General features: G+C 34.7%; 1 protein-coding gene across 1 annotated transcript in view; it reads right to left on the bottom strand.

Annotated features, from left to right (window-relative positions):
* LOC308640686 (transport and Golgi organization protein 1 homolog) overlaps window positions 1-23,869 on the bottom strand; it is a gene marked incomplete at its 5' end in the record, with an annotated part of 34,875 nt that overhangs the window by 1,651 nt on the left and 9,355 nt on the right. Inside the window, 19 exons of the mRNA XM_081312477.1 lie at window positions 191-341; window positions 1,734-2,008; window positions 2,981-3,118; window positions 3,300-3,400; window positions 3,508-3,575; window positions 3,652-3,687; window positions 3,804-3,864; window positions 4,712-4,813; window positions 9,491-9,629; window positions 9,801-9,891; window positions 9,980-10,035; window positions 11,056-11,161; window positions 11,260-11,382; window positions 12,015-12,119; window positions 12,299-12,370; window positions 13,608-13,718; window positions 14,115-14,203; window positions 15,128-15,149; window positions 17,418-17,549. Of these exons, the coding sequence (XP_081168603.1) occupies window positions 191-341; window positions 1,734-2,008; window positions 2,981-3,118; window positions 3,300-3,400; window positions 3,508-3,575; window positions 3,652-3,687; window positions 3,804-3,864; window positions 4,712-4,813; window positions 9,491-9,629; window positions 9,801-9,891; window positions 9,980-10,035; window positions 11,056-11,161; window positions 11,260-11,382; window positions 12,015-12,119; window positions 12,299-12,370; window positions 13,608-13,718; window positions 14,115-14,203; window positions 15,128-15,149; window positions 17,418-17,549 (1,978 nt within the window). The remainder of the gene's footprint in view (window positions 1-190; window positions 342-1,733; window positions 2,009-2,980; window positions 3,119-3,299; window positions 3,401-3,507; window positions 3,576-3,651; window positions 3,688-3,803; window positions 3,865-4,711; window positions 4,814-9,490; window positions 9,630-9,800; window positions 9,892-9,979; window positions 10,036-11,055; window positions 11,162-11,259; window positions 11,383-12,014; window positions 12,120-12,298; window positions 12,371-13,607; window positions 13,719-14,114; window positions 14,204-15,127; window positions 15,150-17,417; window positions 17,550-23,869) is intronic.

The following is a 23,869-nucleotide window of genomic DNA, read 5'->3' as shown; positions in this document are numbered from 1 at the left end:
AGCTATTGCCTATCTCAGTATAAGATTATGTAGTGTCCCATATGTCCCAGAAAACTGGAGGAAAAGTTAAAATGTACTCAGCTTTATCCTTTCATTGTTAAGACCTGAGATAGCAACCGTTTTAGCAAGCAATAGAAATGAAAGATGAATGTGATTTATAAGTCAATCACTACTGTTCAGATCATCATACCAAATGGTGGAGGAATTGGCCGAGGCCCAAAAGGCCCACTGAGCTGAAGTGGCGGTCCATACCAAATGGGAGGTGGTGGAGGCCATCCCATCGGGGGGCCCATGAAGGGTACCCCTGAGAAAGGAGGGGGCCCTTTCATAGCCATATGAACCTGCAATTTAAGATTTGAAAGCAGTTAAAAGTTTTAAAATTCCTATATATTAAGACAAAGTACCAACACCGATAAAAGCTAAAACCCAAAACAGGCACCTGTCCAGAGAGCACCATCAGTGCAACAAAACTCTACCCACCCCTCCTGTGTATTCCCCCTGACAGCTTACAGAAGTTGGAAGGATGCCACAAGAGGGAGCAGTTTGTTACTGATTATATCTGCACAGGAAAGGGAAAGGCAAGAGAACTGGCAGAGGTTATTAACAGAGGTGATTTCTGACCAGTATGTCATGCTGTGTTCACTACAATCTATTTCAAAGGGAGTCCCCCCCTCCCCATCACTTCCCTTTCATCACAATAGCTCATTATTTCCATATTAAGAATGAACAGAATAAAATGAAAAATCCATTCTCTACCCATGTAATAATAGCTACTATTCAGAGTATCTTCAGTAAGTCTTTCATATATTATTCAACCTCTGAGATCTTTAAGTAGACTGTCTTGTTTTAAATAAGAGGGAACAAAAGCAAATGGAATATCATAATTTGTTGAAGGCCACACTGCATATTAAAGGAACTCAATCCCAGGTTTGCCTCCAAGCCATGCTTTTCCCACCTCTACTCCTCTCTAACAATGGGTCTTTGCTCTCTTTTAAATCTTCTACTACAAAGGGTTTTGGGGTCTAATCTAAGCTGCCCTTAGATTTCTCCAGAGATGTATATTCCTGGAATATATATACACTGGAACTTGAGAAGTATTTTCCAACACAGTGCTATACACACAAATTAGGAAGACAAGGCTTTAATATTTACTTTCATTTACTGTACACCATTTGAGATATTGATTTATCATTTCCTATGAGTAGTGGGTTTGAAACTAAACAATTAAAAATTTATTTTATTATAGAGCTGCAGAAGACCTACCAGATATAATAGCAACACAGTTACAAGAGAATACACTTATGTGAACAAATGAGACCATTTCTTGGGACTGGCTCAAGAGGTCATTTCAGATTATCATTGTTTCACTGAAACAGTATTTCACTTTCAGAAAATCTGATACCAGTCTAATTCAAATCACTCAAAATAGGGTTTGCACAAATGGAGGAATTCTTAAATAACATTCTTCCAAACAAAAATAAAAATGATGAATTATGTAATTTATAATGAATTTACTTTGCCTTAGAACATTCAACACAAAACACCATATAAAGTTAGAGTGATAACTTTTCACATTCTGTAGTTCATTAAGCAACATTCCCAAGTGAAGGAGAAAAGTAAGCTCAATATTGCATGCAGTTTAAAGCAAACAAGATCAGTGTCATGCTCTGAATATCCTTTCCAGAAATGCACAGAATAAAACCCAATTCAGTTCTCAACCTCTAAGTACTTACTCCAACTGGATGCTCAGTCAAAGAAGTAATGGTGGAGACTGAGGGGGTCTCAGGTTCTTGGGGAACAGTTTGCTTTTTAAAAAAACAAATGGGATAGTACAAATAGAACACAAAGAAGGATAAAGCAAAGAGCAAGTACTGTAGGAAAGCTACATGTTCCTGCATGACCACATGATTCACAGTAACTACAGAACTTACCTTGCCCTCATTTGTCACCTTAGCTGGAGAAGAACTTCTGGAGCTGTTGTTCACGTGAGCTGGACCACATCCTGGGTCTGTTAGAGATCAAAGAATGGATTCAGACTTATTCTAACATGAAAAGAATAAAAATCCTCCATCCACAATTACAGATTCTTTGAAATTACTTGGTCCCTTTACCAGAGGCAACGGGTTTCCCAGATGCCTCAGAAGACCAGTACGAGGTAAAGGTCCATCCATTGACCCTTGGGAAAGGAAGATCAGAGCCCTTGTATGTATTTTTCAGAAGAAATAAACCACTGGTGGACAGGTCAGGGTTCAACAATAACTAGAAAGCAACATGAAACATGGGTTTCCCAGGGGTTGGGGTCATAGCTCAGTTGTAGAGTGTTTGCCTAGCATGTGTGAGGCACTGGGTTTGATTCTCAGCACACATTTAAAAAATAAATAAAGATATCATGTCCATCTACAATTAAAAATATTTTTTTTTAAAAAAATGGGTTGCCCAATACGTAAATCACAATTTATGAAGAGACTTAAGTAAAATAAAGAACTGCCTTGGGTTGATAGAACAGCAGATTAATAAGTACTGGTCCTAAACTTTAAGCTATAGACTTGAAGTATGTATAGGCTGGCTTTTCTTTAGTCTGTATAACCTGACTTCCAATCTTACCAAGACTACAGTCCTGTTTAGAATTGGAAATAAGACTCAGTATTTCATGTTGGAAATATGTATGCTACATAAAGTTTAAGACTACTTTTATAATATTTTGGAAAGGAACACCATAGAGATTTAATTTAAAGATAAAGGTTTACACTTCACAGTGTAAAATTTAAAAGGAAAAAACAATACAGGGACCTCCAGGAAAAAAAAATGTTTTCTATTCTAGAACAGATTTTACAGAAAACATTCACTAAGATAAAGTACGAAATTATCTTCTATATATTGTTCAGGCCCAAATTCTATGTTTTCATTAGAATATTCAAAAGGGGAAAAAAAAAACAAAACCTTGAAGCAGTTTACTATAAAGCAACAAGTGAATGCTCACCAAATCCGTTTCTAGGCGTATCCTTTCGATTAAGAGTAGCAGAAGGAGGTCTCCCAGCTGGCTCTGTTGTCAGTGGAGGAGAACATTCTCCACCACTCACGGGGGATGGACCAAAAGAGCCATTATGGCTCAGTGGGCCTAAAGACAACAATGCCATGTTACTACTTTAAGGCAGCCTTCTCCCTGACACCAACCCTCACCTCCCGCTTTAGCAAATCATTCAGATTATTTCATAACCAATACACACAGAAATAAAAAGTAATTTACATACATTCTGCACCAAGAAATAAAATAGCTCCTTTTACAAAGTGTCCCCTACCTCTCCGAGGAGGATTTTGTAAATTTGGTCTTCCCGGCATAGGTTTTACAATCACGGGTTCATATTGCCGCAGTGCCATCTTTTGGGCCATTTCCAATAGTCTTGAATATTGAGAAAGAATGGGCTGAATTATGAAACCTTCATAGATAATATCTAGCATAACCTTAAAACACTATAAAACATATAGTAAGATACCAAAATCACATACTTCTGTCTCAAATTAGCAGCTTCCCTTTTCTCTTCAGCTATAGCTCTTTCGGCAGACCGAGCTTTGAGCTATTAAAGAGAAAATATTCAAATTCAGTTGCGGTAGGCTATGCACAAAATAAAGAAAAGGGGGAAAAAATCTTACCCAGTTATCATGAGCTTTCTTCTCATTCATAGCAATCTGAAAAGGACAACACATTAAAAAAATATGTTTTTAGGGACTCATTATAATAGCCTATAATTGTCTGTATTAGATATCAAAGAATTCTGCAACTACAGGACAGTATTAATTACTACCTGGTTTTTAAATGAGCGCTCGGTTTTCTGTAATTCTTCTTCCATCTCTTCAATTCTCCGCCTAAGAATTACAACAATTGAATAACATTTGAAACATTCTGACCATTTTCCCTTTATTCCATCAGCTATACTTTTAAAGACTTTATCATACATAAGAAAAACATTTCTATAGTTATATGAATCCAGTGTGATCAAAACTAATACTACAGGCCAGGTGCAATGCCACATGCCAGTAATCCCAATGATTGGGAAGCTGAGGCAGGAGGATCACAAGTTCGAGGTCAGTCTCAGCAATTAAGTGGGAACCTATGCAACTGAGACCCTGTCTCAAAGTAAAAAAAAGGTCTAAGGATGTAGCTTAGTAGTAAAGCACCAAAAATAAATAAATAAATAAAATAAAAACCTAATACTAATAACTTCTTTATCATTTAATTGCTAGAGATTCTGAATGATAAATTATAATTTCCTTAACTGTTTATCAGTGTGTTCTCAAGTAATTCTGCTAGAAATATCTTCCTCCTTAAAACTTTTTTTCTTTTTTTCAAATTATATCCATAGAAGATTTCCAAGGTCTATCAAATGCCACACTTTTGTGGGTCTTGATACATCACACAGCAAACTGATTTCTTAAAGAATTACTACAACATACAAAACCCTCCGAACTGTTTGCATTGACCAAGTTCCCTATGGTCTTGCCCATTGGGTATAAGTAAATTTTTGTTAACATTTTTCATTTGTAAAGTTGAAATTTATTTTTTCTCCTGTGTGAATTGAATGTATTCATATCCTCTCGTTATTTATACTTCCATGCTATTTTCTTCTATCTACATAATGTAAAAAAAGATTAAAAAAGAAAGCTAACACTAGTTCATTAGACATTGACACCCTCCTTTAGAAACTGAACTCACTTGTAATTTTTAACTTCCTGTACAGCGGAAACCACCTTTTCATCTGCAGCTGACAGCCACTGCTCTTTTTCTAGTCTCTCATATTCTTCCTGGCTCAGTTTCCTAAAATAAAGCCAGTTATCAAATCAAAAGTTTCTCTCTGTGAATATCACTTCCCACAATTCTATAAAATGCTTAAGCACATAAAATAGGAATTCAAACCTGCAATTTTGTAAATCAAACTCTGGCAAATCACTTACATTTTCTAACTTCTCCTCTTAATTCTCTACTTACCAGTAAATAAAATAAATGTGAAAACAACATGTGCCCCAAGGGCAAGTATCCTGTGTGTAAGATAATAAAAACTCACTTTACTTCAATGTGGAAGATCAGGACTGATCTACCTAACATCATTAAACATATTAGGATAAAGCAGGGGATAATTCTTTTCTCGTTTCTGCCATGGGTAGGACACTAAGTATATCTTTGTCATGGAGGAACTCTTTTCTCAATCCAAGACTGGTACCATAATAAAGATATAGTCAGTCAAAGAAAAAATCTTCTAGAATATGTCTTTTAGCTATGCAATTAACCACAGAACATTTTTCACACTTTAGATATCTATTTCAAAAGAATTGCAATTAAGCAAAAAGACAAATATGAGTTTTGATAATGTCTGTCAACCAGAAAAAGAAGCCAAACTGACCCACGATCAGAGTATTATCTACTGACAAGTTTTAACTCTGATCATGAAACTCAAGATGTTCATCTACTGAGACAAAGGTAGCCACATTTAATGATTTAAAAAATACTATTTTCTGCTATCCTTGTACTACTTTAGCCATAGTTCCAATTCAAAAGATAATTAACTTGAAACTTAATTTTCCATAAATCAGAAGAATTATAGTAAAAAAGGATTATTGATACCAAATAGAAAAAGGGGATTATATATTCTTATATAGCTTCTCATTTAATTCTTCAGCAAGTATTTTATGAGTGGCTATAATATACTAGTTACCTTGTAAGATGCTAAAGAATAAAAGAGCTCACTGTTTCAGGTATAAATGACGCCTAAAGGAATATAATAATTTTCCCCACTGGCTTAAGAAGGAATATGGAGAAAACTGAATCTTGAAGGACAGAGAGAATTTTGTTTCCAATTATCAAAGAGTTAGTCTGAGAGCACTAAGAACAATTAAAACATCTTTATAAGAATATAAAATTGTGTTTGAAAGGATCCAAGCTAAAAAGGCAGTGAAGATATATGTATGTGGCCAAGATCCATTAGAAAAAGGCTGGCACTTTGAGGTACTTTTCTCCTAGGTTTACCCACATATTGAAGATAACACAAAGATATAATGAGTCTGAACTAAGCCTTCATCAAATTCCTGGGCTTAGAGGAAAAAAGAAGTGTTTGGGGCTACAAATAAAGGGACCCTTAATAAAAGCCCTAGCCTTTGAGTTTAGATTAGAAAGTACTGCACACTTAAGTGATGAACAGGCAAAAAATTCAAAAGGAACAATACTGAAACATTGAAAAGACAAGTCATTTTTGAATTATCTTAATTGCTAAATTTAAAGTGACAATCTTACTCAAGTAACCTCAACACTTTTCTATAAGAAGATAACTTCATCTTAGTCCTCAAATTTCATCTATAATTATCACAATGTTAGCCAATCAAAACTGACCAGGCACTCCGTAAGACAAAATTCTGTGAGAAAAAATCCCACAGAAAAGTAAACCACCTAATGGGGTTATCCGCACATGTTTTAAAATCACTGTGCTTTATATAGTCAAAAAGGTAAAGTCAAGATTATGAATTTCAGGGCTGGGAATATAGTTTAGTTGGTAGAGTGCTGCCTTGCATGCACAAGGCTCTGAGTTCAAACCCCAGCACCACAAAAAAGGAAAAAAAAAGATTATGAATTTTGTCAAAGGATTAGAAACTATAAAACCAAGAAATAGTTGGGTGTGGTGACCTACCTACAGTCGAAGATACTCAGGAGGCAGAGGCAGAATGATGAGATTAAAGATGGCTTGGAAAGTAGTAAGACACTAGTCCCTTATGAGAAAGAGCAAGGAGTCTGGGGAGGTGGCTCAATAGTAGAGCACATGGCTCAAGGTCCTGGGTTTGAGCTGTAGTACTGAAATAGGACTGGGGTTGTGGCTCAGTGGTGAAGCACGTGCGGGGCACTGGGATCAGTCCTCAACACCACATAAAATAAATAAAATATTGTGTCAGGCTGGGGATGTGGCTCAAGCGGTAGCGCGCTCGCTTGGCATGCGTGCAGCCCGGGTTCAATCCTCAGCACCACATACAAAGATGTTGTGTCCGCCAAAAACTAAAAAATAAATATTAAGATTCTCTCTTTCTCTCTCTCTTAAAAAAATCCTATAAAAAATAAAATAAAATATTATGTCCATCTACAACTAAAATAATATTTTAAACCCTGAACTTTTTAAAATCCTAAACTCAATGAATGATTTTAGCAGCAGATTTGGGAAGTAAAATAAATCCTAGCACTTTTAAGACAGGTCAGAAGAAAATATCCAGAAGAAATAAATCCAGAATGTAGGAGGCAGGGGAAATCAAATTCTAATATGCATTATTATAATCAGAAGAGAGAATGAGGTAAAATCAACATTTAGAAAAAGACTCGAAAATTCAAGAAATGTTTAATGGTCCCAAGCAACATAACTGCACGAGGAAAATGTGGGTGGGGTGGGGAAAACTACACCTAGGCACTTCCCAATACAACTGTTAAAAAAACAGAGAAATGACTACAGGAACTAGGGGAGGGATAAGACCAAACAACAATGATAATGGACTCCTTAAAGAAAAAATTTAAAACAGATGGTAATTAATTGGATATTTTTAAATTGCTAAAACTAAGTAACAGTCAAAATTCAGTAGCCAAAAGAAAGATCCTTCAAAAATGGAAACTGGTTTTAACTCTAATCATGAAGTTCATGTCAACCTAATACAGATTGTAAAGGTAGCAATATTTAGTGGATAAAATACTATTCTCTGTTTATCCTTGTACTACCTTTGATACACTAATCAAATCTATCATTAAAGGACAATGTTCAAATAGAATGAAAATAATTTCAAATAAGAAACCAACAGTGTAGAATGCAGAACTACAGAAACTTTAAATATGTGTATAAATTCAATGAATGCCTTGTGGAGTTCACAGTATATGAAGTACTAACATACAATGCCACAACAGTTATCTGATTCAGGAGCTACTTAAAGCCCATAAAAAAAATAATAAACCTATTAATCTATGTCAGGTTTTTATTAAATCCAGAATATATACCATGGCCTTTAAATTATGAGAAGATGAATAAAATTATAATTATATAATTATAATTCCATTATAATTTATGATTACATCAAGCTTATACAGGGGATGAGGAAAATGATTAAAAATATTTAAACTATTAAAAAAAGAACAGGTCATCAAATAGAAAGCAAATTCTTCATAAACCACAGGCACATATTGACATGGACAGACTTATATTTTAGAAAGTCCACTCAAGCGGCTATAGAGAAAATTACTAAGAATTTGAAATAAATTATATAAAAATATAAATAACGGAGAATGAAGACAGATCACCTAGGTTAGAAACAGAAAAGATGACACAGGCTTGAACTAACATAGTACCTGGGGATGAGTAAAAAGAGTACAAACCACAGATGATGACTGAATGAATTTTGGAGGAGTTGAAGAAAATAGTGCTACAATTTAACTGCATTACAAAGAAAATTAATTGCCATTTAGGTCATTCATATTACTAATAGGGACAGAGAAAACAAGTGTTCTTTTTAAAAAAAAGTGATAAAATGAGAAATGTTTCTTTGAAACAGGCCAGGCATTTAGAACTGGCCTGAACAAAAATTCGAGATTCTAAAAAGGTCGCTTGGAGATCAAAGAATTTTAGAAAAGTTAATGGAAAGGTTTCAATATTTAATGCATTAATTAGGCAACAGAAGTCAAAATACCTAAAAATAGTTAGGTCTGTAAGAAGGTCTGTCTTTGCTTTAACAAGATTATATATATATATGCCGAAGAGTAAAATCAGGTGCAAACAAATAAAATATGACACAAAAAACCTATTTTTAGAGAATTCAAGTATTTTTGTGGATTAAAAACTTCAAATGAACTTTCAAAAAATAACTAGCTCCACACTGAGAAGATTAATATATAAATATATACTACAAACAAGTACTTCTGTAATCATAACTCCTAAGGTCCTTGCCACAGTTCAATTTTTAGTGTGAACATCTGAGATATTCAAGTCCAAAACTTGTACCATCAATAAGTAAATATTATTCCTTTTTGAAGTTTTTATTCTACTAAAACATGTCATTCCAAATCACTCAGTATTTTTAAAGGTCCAGAGTTAGAGATACAAGTTTAAAACATTAGAATTACATAACTGATCACAATGAAAGGTAATTAAAATAAATAGTGGGATCATAGAAAGGGTCTAGATCTTTGAGAGGTATCTCCACATCAGTGACTGTTAATACCAGTTTACCACTTCCTGCCTTCATATGAATTTGACAATTGATTACGATGTCCTCACAGCCTTAGTTTATGGTTCCAACTACCTCAGGACTCTTAAGACTGATGATGGAAAGAAAAATGCAACTTATAGGAAACAAAACACAAAGGAAAAAAGACAAATCTCTACTTATTACTAACTAGAAGAAATTGTAAATAATCTTAAGAAAAGATAAATTATCTGTTAGTTCACACAGTGATAACAATAACAAACAATGAAAATCTTACTTTTGTAATGCCATCTCATTTTGCTGGTAGAGTTCATTTAAAATCTCCACTTTCTGCCTAAGAGTTTTGCATTCATCTTCCAGTCCAACTTTAGAAGACCGTAGTGAATTGCAGTCACTTTCTAATTTCTTTTTTTGGTCTGTAAAGGATAAAACAGCTTATCTCTATATGTGTACAAGGACTTAAGAACTTGTTCGAGGGAGTAGTGCCAAGAAAAGTAAGAAGCATGAAAGCAAGAAGCCATTCTTTATCTTTCCAATAAAATTTTAAGTCTTTCCAACATGGCAATTTCTTCTCAAGAAGAACCCACCTTCTAGATTATATTTTGTGGACATCGAGGCTGTTAGCTTAAGTTGTACAAGTTTTAGATCCTCTTCAACTACTGATATTGTAGTTTGTGTCTAAAAATTGCACAAAAGAGAGGTATTCTTAAAAGTGAGGCACAGGAAGAATTCACAGGCACTATGGGACTCTTACAAAGAACTATACCCGAGAGACATCCATCATCTGCTTAATTTGATCTTTGATCTTCTCGTTCCGATCACCTAAAAAACAAAAGACTTTAGCTTTTTCTTTCCTTACTTTTAACTCTATATTCTCCTAACTTCCCCAAACTAAAGAATGATTGTGTTCAAACACCAAAAGAAAAAAAAATCAATTAAATAATTAAACTGATTAGACTAATGACTTTTAAGAGAATTGCAAGCTTAGATTTAAAAAAGAAAAGAAGAGAGAGGTGAATTTCAAACTGGGGTTGTGGCTCAGTGGTAGAGTGCTCACCTAGCATGTGTGAGGCACTGAGTTTGATCCTCAGCATAAAAATAAATGAAAGTACTGTGTCTGTCTTAAAAAAAAAGGTGAATTTCTAGTATGCACAACTAAAATGTTATCTATGCTATTCTTGTAAGATAAAAGCTTTTCTTCTCTCTCAGATCTATCTTCACCTGGGCAAGTAAGTGTCTTGTTTAGAAAGATTCAATCCTCTATTTTCTCCCTGAATCTACTACCAGGTGTAGTTTGAAATACTTGCTATGTAAGCAATATCCAACTTGGGAGAAAACATCTGGAAATATTTTCCTCATCAGTAAACACTGTTACACTCCCTCTCTAGCTTTCTGATAGTCTCTAGCCTCTGTTCTCACAGCCTTAGTTTATGGTTCCAACTACCTCCGGACTCTTAAGACTGACTGTGGACCTTAAAACCACAGAGCCATAGAGATGATGAGTATCAAAATCAAGTATCATCTGCATAAGTTAAGAAATAAATTTCTCTTACTGTACAATGTTCAATACTTAGAGGTATAGGATGTGATTATTGTAGCTGCAGTGTACTTACTAGTTTTCAATGGGATAGAAAAAGTCAGTGTTCTTCACATGCCTATTGCTACATTATACCCCAGCAACCCACCTCTGCCAATGCAACAGACATATCTATAGATCCAGTGATATGTGTCTACAACCCTGAAGCTTAAGAAGAAATTCAGCCAGCTGAAAAGTAGCATCTGTATACTTAATTAAAGACAGGAAAGCAAAAAAGGATTCAACCTCCCTGAGACTGATCTTACCTGCTACCTCTCCATTGGTTAATTCATCTGACTCATCTCTACTTTGATCCTCAGATTCAGATTCACATTGTAACTGATTCAACTGTGTGATGTCATTAGTCAAAGCCTAGAAAAGAAGCAAAAGGTTGGAAGACTCTCGATTTTAATTCAGAAGATTTCAGGAGAATTCATGAGATGAAACATGTATTTGGAGTATAAACTTACATTAATAGTATCATCTTTGTGACTAAGAGCTACTTGTAAATCTTTCTGGGACTTCTCAAATGATTTCATTTGTTCACTGAGCTCAGCGTGTGATGTACTCCAGTCTTTGACTTCCTGCTGCAACTGAAAAGTCAAAACACATGAATTCCTATGGGTTAGGGAGGGGTTTCTGCACTGGATATATCAGGACTACAAGACTTAGACAAAGAAATAGAGAGCCATACTCCTCAGTGGCCTGCCTCAATCGAGGGGGTTGAGACCTTGGTTAAGGAAGAGGGCAGAGTGGCCCCAACTCTCACAGCTGCAGTAAGAACATCAGAGCTATCAGGAAGTTGACCCTGTTTATTGCATTCCCCAGAAAATTGCTGCCAATTCAAATAATTTACCTCCAGCAGGAATGGCTGGGCACATATGACTGTCTCCTAAATTTAGATTCCTTATCATGTAATCTTCCCTTGGCCGGTGAATCAGTAACTACTCAAAAGAGGATCATAAAATACTTAATTTTCTGATTTAAAAAGTTTCTTTGAGGCTATGCAAGTTAATAACTGATTGACATTTGATAAGAAAAGCAATAATCCAAAAATCCAAAACAGATGGAGACCATATATATGCACTCAATTTGGGGAGCATTGCATATCTAGAAAAGGTCCTACATGAATATTCCTTACCTCAGAAACAGATCCAAGAAAGATACAAGATAATGATATTCACTTCTCTAGTTTACATTATGTATGACATCAAATTTTCTTTACCTGTTCATTCTTCTTCTTAAGAATGGTATTTTCTTTCTGAAGCTGACAGCATTCCAACTTCACCTTCCCTTCACGAAGCTTAGCTTCATTAAGGACAATTTGAAGCTAATGCAAAACACTACAGTTAGTGAATTAATTCCAAAGAAAAAACAAAGTTATACTTTCCCAAACCAGACATCATATAGTTCTCATTTTTTGCACATTTTAGCACACCTCAAATTTTTGGTCTGAAACAAAAATAAGATGTAGTATTAATATCCGTTAGCAAGAGTTGGCAGCTTTACCTCTGAAAGTTCAGAAGTATTCACTGAAATGACATCTTTAAGCTTCTCTATAGATTTCTTATTTTCCCTTATCTGCCAGGTGAAAACAGAACACAAAATATGCATTATGATTTCAGTAGAAATACTGATATATATGTGTGTGTGTGTGTGTGTGTGTACACACACACACACACACACACACACATATATATACTAAAAAAGATAAACACAACAAAATTTTTGTCAAGCCATCCCATTACATTTCAGGTAAATGCAGGGGATCCAGCTTTGGACTAAGCAAAATTCAAGAACTGAAAGAGATGAGGGAAATGAAGTCATAAATATTTCATGGCATCCACAACCTTACTGTTTATGAGATAACCAGAAAAAAAAGGTCAAAGTATAGAAAATCATAATGCAATAAGTAAATAAAATGTTTTAAAGCATAGAAAATTAACTAATTAATTACTGTTTCAAGTAAACCAGTTCAAATTAGTAATTTTTTTCTAGTGATAGAGAAAAAAATTTCCCAAGATCATTTTTAAAATTTTCTTATCTGAAGTAAAAAATGATAAAATTTAAGGAATAACAGACTAATCTCACATACAGAAGAATTCCAAAAAATTTATAAAGATACTCGCTCCTTAAGGAAGTGGACATAACTCTGCAATCTTTGTTTGCAATGCCTGGGATTGAATCCTGGGCCTCATGCATGCTAGGCAAGTGCTCTACCATGAGCTGCATCCTGAGTTTGTAACTCTTCATACTTTAACTGTGGGCTGTGCATGGTAACTTCCAAAGAATACAATATGAAAAGGATTGGAAAGAATTTTTACAGTGGAGAAATCTTATAAATACTACCTCAGCTAGGTGATCAAGCTTACTTGGGGGTAGGATATTTCAGAACACACTCTCTACTATCTTTTGCAACTTTTATGTAATTACAGAAACTTATAGAAATTGAAAATTAAATATGTAAGTAAAATTTTTTTAAGTACAGAAAATTGATTAATTCATTACTCTTTCAAGTAAAAAGTAAACAAATACCATTCAACTGGACAATAGTTTTTTAGTTGTTCTGCATGTTTCCAAGGGCAGAGCAAAGCAATATGAAAATTATCCAAGGTTGAGAATAAAAATATTTCCTAGGCCCATAAAAATAATTTGTTGTATCAATACTTAAAAGTTCCACAAAATGGGCAGAAGTGGGTTCAACTTCCTTGACTCCTAATCTTACTTTAGTTAACAGCTGGACTAAGTTCAACTTAACCAATTTTACAAAATATTTCAAAAGCCAAATTGCAGTAACACTTAGCAGCAAAACTCTTACCAAGTCCTGATTCTTAGCTTTCTGTTCTCTCTCAGAGTCTAACATAACATGAAGAATTTTAGCTCTCTCATCCAGAAGTTCTTTAGCTTTTTCAAGAAGCTTCATTTTATCCTGGAAAAAAAAAAGGTGTCAAGATTACTCACTCATTACATTTACTTTTGAGTTTAGAATGTAATTCCCCCCAAAGAAGAGATTTTTACCTTATATTTATTTGCTTCATCAGAAAGAATCATATTTTGTTTCATGATCTCTTGGACCTGTTTCTTTGATTCCTTTATCTATGTAAATAAAGCATTCAGAATTAAGATACACAAATTATAGTGCTACTATACAAGTTACTTCCAGACAAGTGACCCTTTCTAGAAGAAAGCAGTACTTAATACATATGACTGCTTAGAATTTGGATGATTTGTAGGAAATAATGAAACTAAAATTTTAAAATACGATTTTTAAATTAAAACAGGTAGAAATGATTCAAGGGAGAAAGAAACAAAAAAATAATTATACCTTCTGTTCATAATTTAACAATTTCTGCATTAGTTCTTCATTTTCTTTCATGAAATTGTTCACCTTTTTGGAAATTTGCTCTTCATTGACTAAAAGGGGGAAATACACAAGATTATTACAATCACTAAATGAAATTCAATTACTCAATCTACTAAAAGCAAAGACATGTTATATGGTACTATGAGGAAATACTTCTTTGCATAACTATTATGCTTTTAAAAAGCAATCTATGCTTATTAGCAATAAGAGTATAAAAATTATTAAAATTTAAGAAAAATATAAGAACAATGATATTTTGCTGGGCGCAGTGGTGCACACCTGTAATCCCAGTGGCTCAGGAGGCTGAGCTAGAAGGATCCCAAGTTCAAAGCCAGCCTCAGCAAGAGCGAGACACTAAGCAACTAAGGGAGACTTGGTCTCTAAATATAGGGGGTTGGGGATGTGGCTCAGTAGAGTGCCCCAGAGTTCAATACCAGGTACCCCTCCCATCCAAAATGATATTTCAATTTAAGCTTATTTCACAGATGGGAAATACAGTAAAATGTTGTAGCTTGATATTCCTCCCTTCTCAAAATACTTTCTTTTCAGAAAATGGAATCATTTAATTCTTTGCAAAGAAAAACAGAAATGAGAACATACTGATTCACATTACCATTCTTTAAATTATCTACTCAATTACTTAATGCATGATTAAATCATTAGCATACAAATACTCTTCAAATGTAATACATCTGCATTACATCAATATTCAAAAGTTAATCTGCCCCAAATTAAAACTTATCATCATCTCCCTATCCACAATTTGTTCCTCCTCTTTATCTCCTATCTCAGAGCTGGAACCATCATCATCCACTCTATTATCCATGCTAGCAACCTAGGAATAGTAAAATTTTCAGGAGGTAAAAAAGATAATAGACATTAAAAGTCACTGTATCTACTTCTAACATACATAAAACACACATCAAACACCAATACAAAGGGTTATTACAAGTTTAAGAAACCTAAAAATTTACCTTGATATACTCTATCTTTTACCTAGAAGAGAGAAAAAAGATTAAATTTGATGTCAAACATCTGCTCAATAGAAACAGCATTCCTAAAACAACAGTCAGAATCATAACCAAGTGAGAATTTAATAACATTCTGGTTCAGGATAATAATTTATAGGATTAAAAATAAGTAAAGGTTAACAAGCCTTTTAAATTTAATTGGTAGTGATATTTCATAAATAGCCTCTGACATAAAAACACTAAGATATGTACCTTATTTCACAGTAAAGATGTGTGTGTGTGTGTGTGTGTGTGTACTCAAAATCATTTACTTGACAATTCTAAATAACCAGGATAAAGTCTAGAAACAATGACTATTCAAAAGGAATCCGAGGAAACAATATTAAAGGCATAATCTTTGTACTAAGATATGCCACTTTCACTCACCAGAAAACATCTTAGAACTCCAATTTAAATTTGGCTATTGGCTGAATTTAGAAACTAAGAGGCTACATCATCTTATTTCTGCAAACCACTAAATATATAGCAAGAAATCTGAAAGGGAAGACTGCTAGAAGAAAATGTACAAGCAACAAGAGAAATGACAATTAACATATTCTGGAAAGGACAAAAACAATCATTTCCAAAAGACAGCAATAAACTGCCTGATAATAAAACCTAAGCAGATTTTTTTTTAAAACATCACTAAATTTCTTTGTAACTTAGCATATTACTTTCAAATGTTATAAATGGTGATGGGATACTCAGATGTGTCCATGGATCATCCATGGGATCTTCGTAATAGGAAACTGCATTCAGAAAACTCCAACACAGAAAGAAATGAACATTTCTTTAATGTCATAGCCTTGCTAACCTTTTACTCAAAATGACAACAGAGGAAAATGGGAAGTAGCATAAAAGCAGTCATCTAAGGTAGGAACTAAAGTTTCAAAGTCAAATGCTGAAACTGAGGAGCAACAAGCTAGGAACCAGATCCCACATAACCTAGTGAAAAGAGAAACAGGTACCGGGGTTCTTGAAATGAAAGAAACAAGAGAAAGAAATATAAAACGTTTTCCTGTTTTTCCCTTCTCTTTATCCTTCTATTTCCTTTTTCCTTTTAGCTGAGAAAAAGTTCAATGAGATTAGAAAATTCCTCACAGGAATCCAGGCAAACGATTCTTCTATTTAAGAAGGGAATACTTTTTAAGAGATTTTACACTCAATTGTACAAGGAGAGGAAACTTATCTTAACAATGATATGTCTGAAATAATTAAGAAATCAGAAAAAGAACACTCAGATTTGAAAAGATTTGTATCCAATGCTTTTGGCCTCTTTAACTGTTAGGCTTTTCATATGCAAAGTCCATTTACCTAAAATAATTTTCTTCCAATTATGTTAAATAACTATGAAACAGAATGACCTACAGTACAAACATAAGTATGTATAAGCGCATATATATATATATATATATATATATATATATATATATATACACACACACACACACACACACACACACACACACACACTTATACATATATGTACACACATACACAGAGATAGACTAATTCTGCTCAGGAAAAAAAAACTTAATGAACAAAACATTTAATGGATTTTTGGACAACACATAATGTATACTTCCAAATAAAAAGGTATTTTCTGAACATATGATCAAATCATAAAATCTGGGAAAAATTTATATAAAAGACTGGAAAAATTATCTCATCTCCTTTTTCTCATTTTACTGTATTTCTTTGCAGCATTTCCCCGTTTATATGTGTTTATATTAACATACAGTTCATCAACATTTAAATCTTAGTTTCTGCTTTTTTTCCCACTTCACATTTAATTGTGAGCATTTTCTGTACCTCAAAGCTTTGAAATAAATAAATCTGCCTACTATTCCATTAATCGAACATACAATAACCCCTAAATGAATTATGTTGTGCTAAGTCTTCAATCTAATACACTGTTCCATTGAAAAACATTACCAAAATCTTCAAAGCATAGTTATTTCTTTAAGATAGATTACTAGACATATATGCTACATAAAAGGATATTTATCTAACCTATCCCACCTTTTATCCCACTTTTAAGACTTCTGATACATATGAAACTACTGGTCAGGATGGCTGCAAGAATTACCAGTTCTACCAAATGCACCCACACTAAATTATTTTATAAGGTTAGTTTGACTTAAACCACTAATTTGTGTTTTAGCAACTGAAAAAGAAAAAAGGGGGGGACAGTGACTATATAAAATAATCCTTGTGCTTATGTGCTAAGGTATAAGTAAGTTAATTTACTCACAACAAGAGCAGTTCTCCAAAAGAAAATGGCAAAGGATACAATCCCAAAGAAAACAGTGAAAACTACAGGCTTCCATGGTAGTCCATAAAAATCAGTTCCAGGTTGAGTATCATCAGGCAATGTAGTAAACAGCTGAAACAGACAAATTAGAAGAAATGGGAAACCTTAAATTTATAACAAAACAGTCACAAAGAATCATGGCAATTCTAAACCAACCTCCTCATCAGAAATCCACCTCCTCAATATTTTCCAATAGCTTCTTCAAGAGAGAGGATACTGGCAGTCTCATATTTTTTGTTTGCTTGCAGTGTTTTCAAGTATAATGAATCTAAATACTTTTTAAAAAATTATTTATTTATGTATCTTTAGTTTTAGGTGGACACATTATTTTGTTTTTTATATGGTGCTGAGGATCGAACCCAGTGCCTCATGCATGCTAGGCAAGCGCTCTACCACTGAACCACAACCCCAGCCCAAATCTAAATACTTTAAATTGAGCATACATTTCCAGTTTGTAACAGGCCCTATATCATCACATTATCTAACACCTGGCTAGAATCCCTCTGGATCATTCTTTTCTCTTAGATAACCTGGTTTTTATAATTTAAAAAATTCATTTAAGACAAATACTTAAATATATGAAAGAACTAATTAATTTTATGGCAACAAATAAAAACAATGATGATATATGTATAAGATTTTAAATCTTACTTCCATTCCACTCTTATATAAACAGATAAGTGACATGTAATTTCAGACAACTCTTGAAAACTGGCTTAGATAAACTTCTCTGAATTTAACATCCTTCTATATAATTTAAAGCCTAATTTTAAATGGTTGCTCAAAGGCAGTGCAGTAAACACCTGCCTACTCTTCCCTGTTTTCACCGTCCTCTACACGTAATAGGAGATAACTGTCATTTGGGCCCAATTCCCCAGCAGTCTCAGTAGGGAAAAGACCTGTAGTAACGTTAGCTGTTTGGATTGTTGGCTGCATTTCGGGACATACCATGAGGTTGTCACCTCTATTCCGTCAAAAAAAAAAAAAAAAAGTGCAAGTGGGAAAAGCTCAAGTACACTCTCACCGGCCTCACTTAACAATACAGTCACGTCCTGCCTGCCTTGGGCCTGACACACTCCATTTCTCCGTCGCCGCGACAGTCAGTGCACCCACTCTGCCAGAACTCAGCCACCCGCCTGCCAGAGCTGGGGTCCCTCCCTGGAAATAGGACCCTCACCTCCAGTAGCTTGGCTATGAGGGCTGCGTAGAGCACCGACAGGGGTCCCAGGAGCTCCGGGTCCCCCGGGGAAGCAGTGACAGAAGGCACAGTGGCAGGTACTGAGTCCATGGTGTAGGGACAGCTGAGCGGAAGCGACGCTTCCCTGCAGAACAGCACAGGACCCTCTCTTTCGCCGTTTCCTACTTAAGTAGGACCCAGCACAGGGGGCGGGTACTGGGAGTGAACTTTGCCTTCCTCCACCGCAGTGCTTTCCGCCCAAGGCACTTAAACGCATCATCAGAAGAAGCCCTGGGCGGACTGCAGTGAGCAGAGGGAGGATGCCGAGGGGCGGGGCCGGGAGCGGAAAGAACCAACTGCGGAGCCCGGCGGGGGACAGCGGGAGGAGCGGAAGAGTCCAAATGAAAGGACTCCAGAAGGAAAGAGGCTCACCTGTCCCCTGAACTGGGAGAGGACCGGCGATTTAGAAGGCCCTGGAGGAAGACAGGGAACTAGCAGAAGGGGATTATAGGCAGAGACTAGGAAAAAGGAGAAAGTCAGGCCTCCCAGCCCTTCCCAGAGCAAAACCCTTTTGTCAATGTGTTGAGACACCAGGTACCTGCCCCAAAAGTGCAGACAGAAGAGGAGAAGCTTCTCCTGCTCCCTTCTAAAGGACTATTGCTCGGACTGGGCTTTCCTTCCCTGCTCACTCCAGTCCTGTTACTTTCTCCAATTGTGGATGACACTCTTTTTAAAAAGCCTTACCCTAAGGAATCATGTCATTATCACCCCACGCCGGTGGCTTCATTTCTGGATGCCACATTTTAAGGTTGCATGACTTGTGGAAAAGAACAGAATCATGAATAGCCCCCGAAAAGCACGTGCTAAAAATTGAAGAAACTGGAGACGTTTAACTTGGGGAGGGAATGAACATCTGTGGATCTTTAAAAATCTGTCGTCAAGTTGAATATAGTCAATTCAAAAGAACAAGAATAAGCAGGAAAGCACTGAAAAAGAAGAGCAATGAAGGGTACAGGGAGGGCAGACTATATAATTAATTCATGTACCCTCGTCCAAGCCCAGGAATACATAGAGATTGTGGGACAGAATAGAGAATCCAGAAACAGAACCAACTGGACATTTGGGGTACAATAAAAGTTAGGTTGGGGAAAATAGACTTTCTAATAAGTAGCGTTACCACATGAAAAATTATAAAATTGGATTTTTCTCTACTTATTCAAAAGAAACTACAAATGGATAAGAAACATGAATGTAAAAATAGAAAATAAACAAGTACTAGAAAATATTGGGTGAAATTTTCTATGTATTATGAGTGGGCAAAACCTGCCTCATCGAAAAAATCTTTCCTGGATGTATCTAAACCTGCTACACACACACACACACACACACACACAGTTTGACAATGACAACCTGAGAAAAAATATTTGCAACATATTATTGTCCAAAGAATCATGTTCCTGAAATATAAAGAACATTATAAATAAAATGGCCAGCAAACCTATACAAAAATGGGCTGAAGAAATAAACAGATCTCATGAAAAGAAATGCAAATAGCTATAGCATATGGAAACATGCTCTGCTTAGCTCATAATGAACAAAATACAAATTAAACCACACCAAGATACCATTTCTCACTTGCATTGGCATGATCCAAACGTTTGACAACATACTCAGTAGGTGAGAGAATGTGGGGGAATACAAATTCTCAGACACTGCTGATAAGTATACAAAATGATACAACCCTTATGAATGAGATTTGGCAACATCTCCCAAAACTGCTTATATATTTACCTATTAACTCAACAATCCCACTTTTTTTTTTTTTTTTTAGTGAGAGAGGGGAGAGAGAGAGAGAGAGAGAATTTTTAATATTTATTTTTTAGTTCTCGGCGGACACAACATCTTTGTTGGTATGTGGTGCTGAGGATCGAACCCAGGCCACAAGCATGCCAGGCGAGCCACATCCCCAGCCCCACTTTTTTTTTTTTTTTTTAACTTTTTCAGTGCTGGGGAAGGGTATCTAGGGCAAGTGCTCTACTGCTGAGCTATAGTCCCCCAGCCCTAACTTCTAAAGATACTGGGAATACAACAACAAATGTTTAAAACTTGTATTTACAAAACTATGTTATTCAAGCATTAATTATAATAATACAAGATGGTCACAAAAGGCTGAAACAACCGTCATCAATGAAAGTTGTTGAATAAACCAAAGAAGAAAGAAAATAATTTTAACTACTGCTAAAAGCTGGTTTCCAGAATACATTTTTTAAAAATGAAGTAGAGAAAAATATTTATAGAATACTATTTGTATCTTAGAAAGTGAAAAAAGATGAATATATTATTTCTTATAGCTTTGAGGTAAAATTGACATGCAATAAATTACATGTATTTAAAGTGTGCAATTTGATAAATTTTAACATGAAATTATGAAATCACCATTATAATCAATATACACATCCTTTATGTCCAAAAATATTCTCATTCTCTAGGTAATTCTGCCCTTTGTCACCCTTCCTTCTTGCCCCCCACTTTCCCATTCCTCCAGCAAAATGTCTATCTTAATAGATTGCTTTGTATTCCTCAAGTTTTATGTGTATGGGATAATATATTGTATTTTCTATGGCTTCTCTTATTCAGCATAATTTGAGATTCATCTACATCAGTTTATCTATCATCTATTTTTATTGCTGAGTAGCATTTCATTATATGTATGTACCACAATTTGTCTATCATCTATTGATAGACATTTGGATTTTTTTTCCAGTTTGGGGCTTTTACAAATAAAATAGCCAAGAACACTGATATAAAATTCCTCCTATTGCTATATAACTTATCTTTTCTTTGGAAAAGAATGGTTGGATATGACTGGTGTATGTTTACCTTTTTAAGAAGGTGATTCTACCACTTTATATCCCCACCAGCTGTGTACCCATCCAGTTCCTCCATCTCTTCTCCAACCACTCAGCACAATTGTCTTTAATATTAGATATTTAATAAGTGTGTAGTGGTAACTCTTATGCTTCAAAATTGCATTTCCCTGATAATTATGTCAAGCATTTTTAATGTATTTACTATCTGTTTATCTTCTTTGATGAAGTGTTATTTTACAGGACTATATTTTTTATAATGAGTTCTAAGAGTTCTTCATATATTCTTGATGCAAGTCTTGATAAATGCTTTACAGTAATTTCCTCCCAGCTTGTGTTTTGTCTATTTCATTCACTTCAAAGTGTATTTTGAATTACAGAGGTTTTAGTTTGATGAATCCCACATTGTCAAATCCTTTTTAATGCTTTTGTTGTCAAATTTAAGAAATCTTTGCCGAATCTAAGTTCAACAAAAATTTTTCTCTTATTTTTTTCCTGGAGGTTTTGTAGTTTTGAGTTTAATATTTAAGTCTGTGAGTTAATTCAGGTGTCTAATGCAAGGCATGGATCAATATTTTGCATATAAATATGCAGTAATTTTAGTTGTTTCAGTTGGGAAGGTGAAGCCAGTACCTATATAAAGCTATCATGGCTAGATGTAAAAATCATTTGCTTTTCTTTTTCTTTTTATGGTGCTGGGGATTGAACACATGGCCTCATGTATGGTAGGCAAGTGCTCTACCACTGAGCTACATATCCCTTTTCTCATTTGCTTATTTTTTTAATAGCAGAATACATAATGAAATAAATTTTAAAAGTTAACTATAAAAGAGAGTAACATCAGGGTAGACAGAACTGGGACAAAAGCTAGAGTTCTTTCAAAATCAGGCAGGAGAATCACAAGTTCAAAGCTAGCCTCAGCAACTTAGCAAGTCCCTACGCAACTTAGTGAGAACTATCTCTAAATAAAAAAATAAAGAGGCTAGGTATGTGGCTCAGTGGATAGGAGCCCTGGGTTCAATCACCAGTACCAGAAAACAGAAACAACTTATTTTTACAAATTAACTTTGGCTCTTCTAAATATTTAAATAATTGTAAAATAAACAAAAAAATCTTTAAAAAGTAACACCTAAATATTGAAAGCAAAAATGAAACAACCTGTGATATCATGTTGGTGACAAACAACAGAAATGAATTATTTCAAACATACCTTAGTGGGATATAGCTTAAAGACAAGAGAATTTCATTTCATTTCAGGAATACATTCCTGAAAGTATTTTAAATAACATAAATATAGTCGTGTGTTGCTTAATGATGGGAATAAATTCTGAGAAACACATCTTAGGCAATTTTAGTGTGTAAACATCATTGAGTATACTTATACAAACCTAGAAAATATAGCCATTTCCACACGTAGGTATTCATATATGGTATATCATCGCTTTGGGGATAAAAACCTATAAGATATTATTATACTGAATTCTGTAGACAATTGTAACATTGTAAATGTTTATATATCTAAACATATCAAAACACAAAAAAGATATTAAAAATACTAGGTGACAAGAATTTTTTAGCTCCATTATTATGCACTAATGAACAAAATGTCATTAAGTGGCACAAGACTGTAAACAATTATATTGATGTCATTGAAAACTGGAACTCCAACATCAGAGAAAGAAAACACAAACCTAAGATAGATGAAGTGAAGTAAAATCTCTCTAGCACCCTGAATTTTCATGGGAATTATCTAAATGACATGATGAAAAATCCCCATATATTTCTGAGCTTTGTTCACTAAAAAGGCCTACAAATGACAGTCAATTTGAGCAATAAGCAATCTTAGTACTTGGAATGTAGCCTCTAAATATCATTTCCTATTGAAAGGAACCAAAGTTCTTTTAGAGAAATAGTTCCTTCAAGGTCTGGACAGGGAATGTTTAAGATGAACTTGGAACATCTCTCATAGTTCAAAAGCAAGGGAAATAGGTAACAATGACCACTAGGTGGTGGCAAAGGGTCCCAGGAGCCAAGATAAAGAGGCTTCTACAAGGCAAAAGGGAGAGAAATTGAGCATCAGGTAAGAACAATTACTATTCCTAACTAGATTAAACACACCAAATATTTTTAAATGCATGACATCATACTGACTCTTAAATAAAAGTTAAAAAGATTTCAAAAGCCCTTTTGGGTATCATTTGATAATGCTAGAATAATACCTTACTATTCTGAAAAGTGTTTAAATGAAGAAAAGGAATCAAATGTTTATCTCCTGCCTTAACTATACAAACCAAATATCTGTGTAAAGAATAATCAATCATAGCCAGGCGCCGTGGCACACACTTGTA

The sequence above is a fragment of the Spermophilus citellus genome, assembly GCF_964194105.1.
Source record: "Spermophilus citellus genome assembly, contig: SCAFFOLD_102, whole genome shotgun sequence".
Classification (NCBI taxonomy): Eukaryota; Metazoa; Chordata; class Mammalia; order Rodentia; family Sciuridae; genus Spermophilus; species Spermophilus citellus.
The sequence above is the reverse complement of the archived record's forward strand: the minus strand, read 5'-3'. Positions and strand labels throughout refer to the sequence as shown.